This window comes from Lotus japonicus, chromosome 4, assembly GCF_012489685.1.
Source record: "Lotus japonicus ecotype B-129 chromosome 4, LjGifu_v1.2".
Lineage (NCBI taxonomy): Eukaryota > Viridiplantae > Streptophyta > Magnoliopsida > Fabales > Fabaceae > Lotus > Lotus japonicus.
The window spans coordinates 43415093-43423604 of record NC_080044.1 but is presented as its reverse complement, the minus strand read 5'-3'; the positions used below and the strand labels follow the sequence as shown (position 1 = coordinate 43423604).

General features: G+C 33.0%; 1 protein-coding gene across 1 annotated transcript; it reads right to left on the bottom strand.

The window, feature by feature from the left end:
* Positions 1-406: 406 nt before the first annotated feature.
* LOC130714392 (protein NRT1/ PTR FAMILY 7.3-like) lies at positions 407-7487 on the bottom strand. The gene is made up of 5 exons (XM_057564294.1): positions 7311-7487; positions 7056-7170; positions 2519-2736; positions 1854-2422; positions 407-1578 (listed from the first exon to the last, which is right to left on the bottom strand). The coding sequence occupies exons 1-5, from the start codon at positions 7335-7337 to the stop codon at positions 723-725; spliced, it is 1785 nt and encodes a 594-aa protein (XP_057420277.1). The 5' UTR covers positions 7338-7487; the 3' UTR covers positions 407-722.
* Between the last annotated feature and the right edge of the window lie 1025 nt (positions 7488-8512).

Below are 8512 nucleotides of genomic sequence, written 5' to 3'. Positions count from 1 at the left end.
AACCTGTCGAGCTTGAGAGGAATGTAAGTGGTGACCCCGGAGCTGAGGCACCGCTTGCCAACTGGCTCGTGGTGATGGTGCACTGACTGTAGAGCTTCTTCTGCAAGCTCTACAATTCAGCTTTGGACTTAATCTATTCGACTGGTACAACATCCAATTTCCATTCTTCTTTTCTATGCTTTTAGATGTTGTTTTGATTTTGATTGCACGAAGTACATGATCCTTAACAATCTGTTGCTTCTTAGTAATCCCAAAAAGGAACAGTACTTGTTACTTGTTAATCCCTAAAGGTTGCAATGTTTGTCTACAAATTAGAGTTCCCTATATTAACAACAGAATCATCTCTGTTGTTAGCTCTAGAATGATCTGTAAATTTTGGAATTTGGAACAGGGAATTCAAGACATGGAAATGAAAATGGCATGTTTCATTATATTAACAATGGAGCATACATTAAACTAGGGAGGCTCAAAAGGGCCCTGGAACTGTCATCGTCTCTTCAAAATGTTGATTTTTACACAACCTTGAACCAAGAACAGAAACTGAAATTCCTAGTTAGGAGTAAAAGAGAAAAAAGAAAAAAACTGAATACAGTTACAAGAGACTCGGGTAAAAAGGGCTTCTCTATAGCCAAATTTACTTCGACTAGTTGCTCCCTTTTTTCTCTTATTTATATATATGCTGCTGTTACCATTGCCTTTGATTTCTGTGGACACACTGCGAATTAGACCTTAATTAAGTTACCAATCTTATCATCCTCGTCATGTTTGCATTCCGTCTGTATGTTCTTGAACCACTTTGCGACTGCAATGTATGCAATCAAGTCCAGTGATGTCAATGCAGCTAAGAGGAAGAAAAACCTATCTAGGTGACCTCTGTTTAGGTTGCCGGGGATCCACCCTGGCATGTGATCCTGAGTGGAGATCTTCATAACTATGCTAACAATTATGCTACTCACATAGTTCCCGAGTGAGATTGAAGTCATACAAAGAGCACTTCCAAAGCTCTTTAACCCTTCTGGTGTTTGAGCATTGAAGAACTCTAATTGTCCTACATACATAAAAACCTCAGATGCTCCTACGAGTGCGTACTGAGGAACTTGCCAGAAGATGCTTAGAGAGCTTGTGCCGTGTTTTGCGTACTTGAGCCTGTAGCATTCGACTATTCCTGCTGAAACCATTGCCATTACAGCTATGACAAGCCCAATTCCCATCCTCTGAAGCTCAGTGAGTCCCTTGGATTTTGTTTTTTTAAGTTTTCCCACAAGAGGATCGATGACGCGGCGGTAGAAGAAGATGAAGACTGCTACGCTGAGGATATCAAAGCTTGACATGCTTGCTGGGGGTATTCTGAAATGGTAAATTGTAGTTTTCATGGCGGCACCTTGCTCCACGAAAAGAGAAGCCATTTGTGTGAAAACTACTGAGTAGATTATGGTGCATAGCCAAATTGGAAGAAGTCTTAGTATGCACTTTACTTCTTCAACTTGAGTTATAGGACAGAGACGCCACGGATTGTAAAAGCCTCCTTTCTTGTCATCTAGATCTCTTGAAGATATGTATGCTGCCCTATCCAGAAACCTGCAATGCAGATGACAATATAGCAAATTGATCAAATTGTTATGGCTCATTAGAAACAAGAATGATAGTGGTGTTTAATTTGGAAGTCATGACTCATGTCACAACATCTAAGTAGAATGTTTGGATCAGCTAATTTTTTCTTAAGAGTATACGCTTCTGTCCAAACATGATACTAGCCTATTACACAAATACTAGTAAAATCATTCCATGTAATGTAACCTTATTAAAAGTGTTCCACTACAATGTTTCAGTTGAAATTAGCTTGTACTACTTACTTGAATCCATGGGTGTGGAGAATAATCTTTCTGTTGTTGCTGTTGGTGGAAGATTCCTCTTCATCCACGACATACAAGTCCTCTCCATTTGATGTCATCTGAACTCCCAATTTCCTCCATGCAGCAACAAGGACTTGGCAGAATCTTGAAAGTGGATTGCCACAAGGTTTGAAGTGTCTATATCTTGGTGTCCCAACAAGAAACAACACAAGTGCTGCAAAGGCAGAGCCTGCAGAGACCCAGAACCCAAGAGCCCAAATTCCTTCGTCTTCAAAATAGCCCAGAATGGTGTTTGAGAAAAGTGAACCAAGGTTCAGAGCCAGGTAGAAGTAGCTGAAAAATGCCACCTTTGAGTAACCTTCCTTTGAGTGCTCTTCATCAAATTGGTCAGCTCCAAATGTGGCAATGTTTGGTTGATACCCTCCATTCCCTAAGGCAATGAGGTAGATTGATAGGTAGAACATCCCCATCTCCAAGCTTGAATGTTTCCCACAGTGAAGCAGTTCACTCCCACAACCTTTAGGTCTAAGCAATGAGAGGTATGATGAAAGGGACAAGAATACTAGACCCTGTTATATCAAACCAGAAGACAAGTTAATTACCCAAAGAATGTGGCAAGCTAGAAGAAAAAGAGAGGAAAATGAAATTAAGAGTATGTTACTTACCAGTACAAAGATGCCTTGAAAGATGGCACAAGTTTTGTACCTTCCCCAATAAGAATCACTGAGGAAAGCACCCACAAGAGAGAAGAGGTAAACTGTGCCAGTCCACTTGCTCACATTGTTAGCAGCATCAGCATTGTCTTGTCCTAACACCCTTGTCAGGAACAGCACTAGATTAACTCCTACTCCAAAGAATGCTAAGGTTGCTAGTCCTTGGTTCACTGATTGATGCAACAAACAACATATGCATTGTCAGTACCATGTTAGTAGTAATTTAGTAACATCTGTGAAAGAAGATTAATGCATATATTTTATTATTTTGTGTAAAAATATTATTAATAAGGTGAATATGAAAAGAAGAAATATACAACAATATATGTGAAATTCACATAAAAGTCAATTTTAGAAGTAACTGTCACTCACTTTTATTTAACTGATATTAATCATTTATAATATTTTCATGAATTATACCAGAAAGCTTTTTCCGTTGCTATTTGCTGGGCTAAATCAATCAAGTTTCAGGATTATTAATATCTACCATAGGGCAGTTGGTCTTACACATCAATTCTGAATGTGCCCTGTTTTTTCTTTTCTTTTCTTGGATTGAAGACTGATTACGGATGACATCTCCATCAAATCTTTACCAATAATAATTCTCTCAACCTCTTGAGATATGAGAAAAGTGCAGTGAAAATAGAATAAGAAGGGAAATAATTGAAAAGAGGGAAAGTGAGAGATACTAAGAGCATCTACATCCATCATACTCACTAAAATATCTACACTTTATTTTTTCAATTCCCCATAATGTCACATCATCTACACCACTTTACTAACTTTTTACTCTAACCCAACAACTCTTAAAAGTTTCTATAGTGGATCACACTATCAACATCACATTTGTATTTTTTATTATTTATCTCCATTTTAATTAATTGTAAGTGCTTGTAATAAATACAAGCTCACTTTTCAAGTTTAGTATAGAGTATCTATTCCCACATACTCATCTTTGCTATGTTGTAATTGAATATGTACTTCAATGGTAATAGATACTCATATGAGTATGTATTTTAAATTAGATACTACCATTGGAGATGCTCTAAGTAGAAAAATAAATGAAAGGGTTAATTGTATTTTTGGTACCTCTAGTAGTTGGACTTACTGTGATTTTACATTTTAGTCATCCTAGTTTTTTTAGCTAATTAAGTCCTCATACTTTTAAAAATAAGTAAATTTGCTCCCTTTTTCAACTTTTATATACAAAAAAATCTGTAAATCTCCATTTTCCATTTAAAATATTTAGGGTTTATGATAGATTTGAGATAATATAAATTTGAAAATCCAAAAGTAAAAAAATGAGTGAAAATTTCTCAAAATTTAAAGGATTTTGAGATAAAATTAGGGTTTAAAGAGGAGAAATTTGTGTTTTTTTAAAATTTAGGTGAAACTTGATAAATTGGATGTTTAGTTTAGAGTAGAAGGCTTACAATGATTTAATGAAATCAACATATCAAAATTTCACTTCGAGAATTAGAATTAGATATTTTTATGTAAAATAAAACTGAATAGGGGATTTAATTGGAGCAATTTTGAAAATTGAGGGACTGAATTTTCTAAAAATATTAATGGAGGAACCAAATCACACATCAACTATAGTAGAAGGACTAAAAGTCCAATTAAACCTAAAAGAAAATACAGAAGAGACAAGAAAGAAAAGGTGAGAAAATCATTATTCAATCATTCCTTAAAATGGTGCATTACCCCTACTTTACTTTATCAGGCACCACTAACAAAAATGTGCACGCATGCTTAATAATATAAGCCAATACTCTTAATCAAAAGTTTTGAAGTGATTTTCACGTCAACAAACCTACACATCCGGTCATCGAGAGGCGAATTTCCAGTAACAGAAGGGTGATACTTTTTATCATCATAAACAAGCAAATACCAAAATTAGCATGATATCTTTTTGGGTTAACATTATGATTTGAAGCAGAAATAATTTCCTCTTATTAGAAAATGCTTTTTACATTTACAAAATGGAAGCTATTGATAAATTAAAGTTTCTATGGTATGGCCTAACTTGCTACTTAAGGGGAGAAGATATTTTATTTCAGCATATGCATATCCGTCTTAAAATCAATCTCATTTATTTTTGGTACTTAAATCAAAGATTTTAGCACAGCTACGCACGCATGTTGCTCTTTTGCGCCCTTTTTCTCAGCTCACACGAAAATCTTCTGGGTTACCCTAAGGATCTTGATAGTGACCTACCAATTTTTCTTCACTTTTAATATCTTATTTTCGGAAAGAATTAAAATGGCTCGCCTGTTTTAGGCCATGCTAGGATTGAGAGCAATTGTAAATTACAATCAGCAGACTCGTGAAATGAAAATAGATATGCTTAAATTTTTGGAAATGAGACATGATTGTCACCTTTTACTAACTATCATTTTAAATTTCAATAATTGATTTTTTTTTGAATATGTTCAAGTTGAAAATAAAAATGTGTGTGACTTTATTATCTCTATTAATATTTTAGTTATCATTTTACTTAGTAGAAATATCAAACTATAATACAAGGATAACATTAAAAAAAAATGTTCTACGTTTTAAAAGTAAAAAATATTATTTTGTTACAAAAGTAATAAATAATTCACTTTTTATTACTGTAAAATAATTAAAGAAGTAAAAATTTATATTTTAGATAAAATTTTGCAAAAAAGTAAAAATACAAAACTTTTTGCCCCACACACTCATATATATATATATATATAATGTGAGTCTACTCTATTAATATATAATAATTAAAGTCTTAATGTTACAGCTTATAAACTCTTAATAAAATATTCAATAACTTTGTGGATAGTGTGTCATACCTAAAAACCTGACTAATAGAATGACCTAATTATGTGCTGTCCACAACTCAATTCGGGCGCACTAAATATGGAAAAATACTCTTCTTGCACTCAAGTTTAGTGGTTAGTGAATCGAAAATGTCAGTTTCATACACCCTAAATAAATAAAAATCACATGACATGTGATAAAAACAGAGAAATAAGGAAAGTAATGAGATATACAGGAAGTAATGGTACTCTTTGAATGTTTAAAAATAGGAATGGTGAATACGTGTATCTTTCACTCGATAGTTCAAATTCATTCATACCAAGAGAATTTGGGTGTAATTAATGTATATAAACTCCTATGAATGACCCACGTCATGCAAGATCCTACCCTTGCTTACGTGTCAAGAACGCATTCTTCTAAAACGTATACCGGCCAATTTTCTCACTCTAGCTAGTTACTCTTTGTGGTGTCGTTTTATGAGGATTCAGAATCTCTTTATCTGTTTTTTTTCTTTCACTTCGTCAAAGAACTAGTTTGTCTCTCTGGAAAGATAAATATAACGGTGGAGTAAGACTCCTAGAATTGAAAAAACTCTCATTCTGTAAATTGAATGGAGCATGAAGTTCCTACATTAGAGTTGTCGTTTTCTCCTAAATGAAAATCAAAGACTTCCTAGAAATTAAGCTTGTTTGTTTGTGGACCAGCTCGGAAAAGCAAGTTCAAGAGTTGTTTCTATTCTCCTGATAAGCTATCTATGATACATAATACTTCGTACATGTTTGGTCCGTTGTAAGAATTAACGCTAACATGATTTCACTTATCTCATCACGTAAATAAGGAGAAATTAAATTTGTCACATTAACTTTAATATGGATCAGAAAAATAGAATAATTTTAACTTGTTAATTTCAACATAATGAATCCATATTGAGTTCAAAAAAAATATAAACATGCCTAACGACAAACCCCATCATTGATTCATCAATATTTAGGCCTGACAACAAGTTTCCTAAAACTTCTATGGCTCTTAGTGCTGCCACGACTCTTCTCTATATTTATCATCATCAACTAACATACGTAGACGTATTACACGCACAAAATAATTGAGAACCTCAAACAATAAGATCAATACACAAAAGTGCAAGGATACAATCAATCAGTACACTGTGTTTGATAATTTTTCTACAAATAATTTTAAGATCTTCTAGAATAATTTTTTGTGAGTAAATTTTAGATTTTAGAATCGATTTAATAAGAAATAGGCCTATGATTTAGTGCATTATACCAAGTAACGATAAACAAGTACATACACTAAGAAATAAATTATACTAAAATCCAAAAGAATGCCCTGCTATTTGTAAGGGTGAACAACAAGAACTTCTCTAATTCCTTTTATCTTTCCTCCTTTATCTCTAAACCTTACATCGACTTGCACCTCATTTTTCTCATCATCGTAACAAAACAATGACTATTATAGTCTTGACTTAATCTTTCCATAAAAATAGGCATTCACAGAAAGTAGGCCTATGATGATTTAATGCATTACCATGTAACCAATGAAAAACTCTTTTCTGGTACAAGTAATTAATGAAAAACTAAGTACACTAAAGATAATGAGTGTATTAAATTAAATAGAATGAAATTTATGAATCTAAAAAATTCCCTGCTATTAATTATGAATGCTTGGAAGAACTTACAGAGAATGATGGTTCCAGCAACCCATCTCCCTGATTTGGCTCTAATTGCAGGCCGGCCATGCCAATCAACACTCCCATCAAGAGTAACCTCCTCTGCTTCTTCTTTGAACTTCCCCTGCAGATAATTTAGAAATGAGGGATTGATTGATTATGTCAAGGTTTTTCAGAATTAATAAGGAATGAACAAACATACATAAATATTTATGTGGAAATTAAGTTGTGCATGTGTATAGTATATGGTTTAATATAATTTACCTCTTTGGAAACCTCTAAGCAGGACATTGTTGATGATCGATGTCAAAGATGATGAAGAGGAAGTTCAATTGAGAATTCTCAACCAGCTATAGTGAGATTGAAAAAACTGAAGCAGGGGAAGGTTTGCTGATTTGGACCAAGGCCTAAGAGAAGAGAGGGAAATTTAACACATGAAGAGGAGAGTATGTGCAAGTGTTCATTAAATAGAGGAAGCAAAGGTGGCATGAACGGTCCAGATTTCAGAGTATGAAAGTGGGGACACAATCCCACGTGTCATCCTCGTCCAACAAATGTGATGTCAAATATAAAAATTTATCAAACTTAAAAACAAGGTTGAAATTATAGCATTTCTATTTGATTTGAAAATTTTCGTCCAAGACTAATTAACACCTATGTATTTGATATCTATTACTAGTAGATAAGATATCAGGTTCATAACCATTAATGGAGTACTTGTGGATAGACCAATACAATAATTAATCATGATTGACTAGAGAAAAAATTGATTACTTAAAAAGTACTGCTATATATAGTAAACATTAATTTTGACTCTTTGCTTCAATAAATTTCCAAGAAACATATTAGTCTTATCTTACTATCTTTTTACACTCATTTTACACCTTTTCCTAATTTTTGTTTCCTATCAGAACATCTTAGATCTTAGACAATTGTCTACAATCTCGGTGTGTATACACATTAAAGTGTGTGAAACTATATATTTTCAGGACGTAGTGTTTTACTATTTTTTTTTTATAAAAAAAATACCATGTTGATTGTAAAATATGCACTAGACATATCCGCTTATTATTTTTCTGACATTTTACAATACCGTAAAATAATGAAGAGCATAATAATTTTATTTATTATATTAAAATATTTGATAAAAATTCACAATACAAAGGTGGTTCTTTTATTTAGAAAATGTTTATTTTATAAGAAAAAATAGGTAAGATGTCACGCTAATAACATGTAATGAATGAAATGAAATGACAACAATAGATGCAAAGAATTTTCTTTTGGACTGAAATATATGGCAGGTCAACATCTATTTTAGCACCCACATAAAGTCTTCTTTTCATTTCCCCTTAGTTCTTTGCTATATTCTCTCATTTTATATTATCTTCAAATTAATTAATAATTTAATAGTATAACCTAGTTTAGTGTTTTGATTATTAATATTTTTAATGTTATGAAATTTAATC

Coding starts and splice junctions, on each gene's coding strand:
- LOC130714392 (XM_057564294.1), bottom strand. CDS start 7,337: ATGTCCTGCTTAGAGGTTTCCAAAGAG. Junction 7,171..7,310: donor GCTTAGAGGTTTCCAAAGAG/GTAAATTATATT, acceptor AATTATCTGCAG/GGGAAGTTCAAAGAAGAAGC. Junction 2,423..2,518: donor TTCAAGGCATCTTTGTACTG/GTAAGTAACATA, acceptor TTGATATAACAG/GGTCTAGTATTCTTGTCCCT.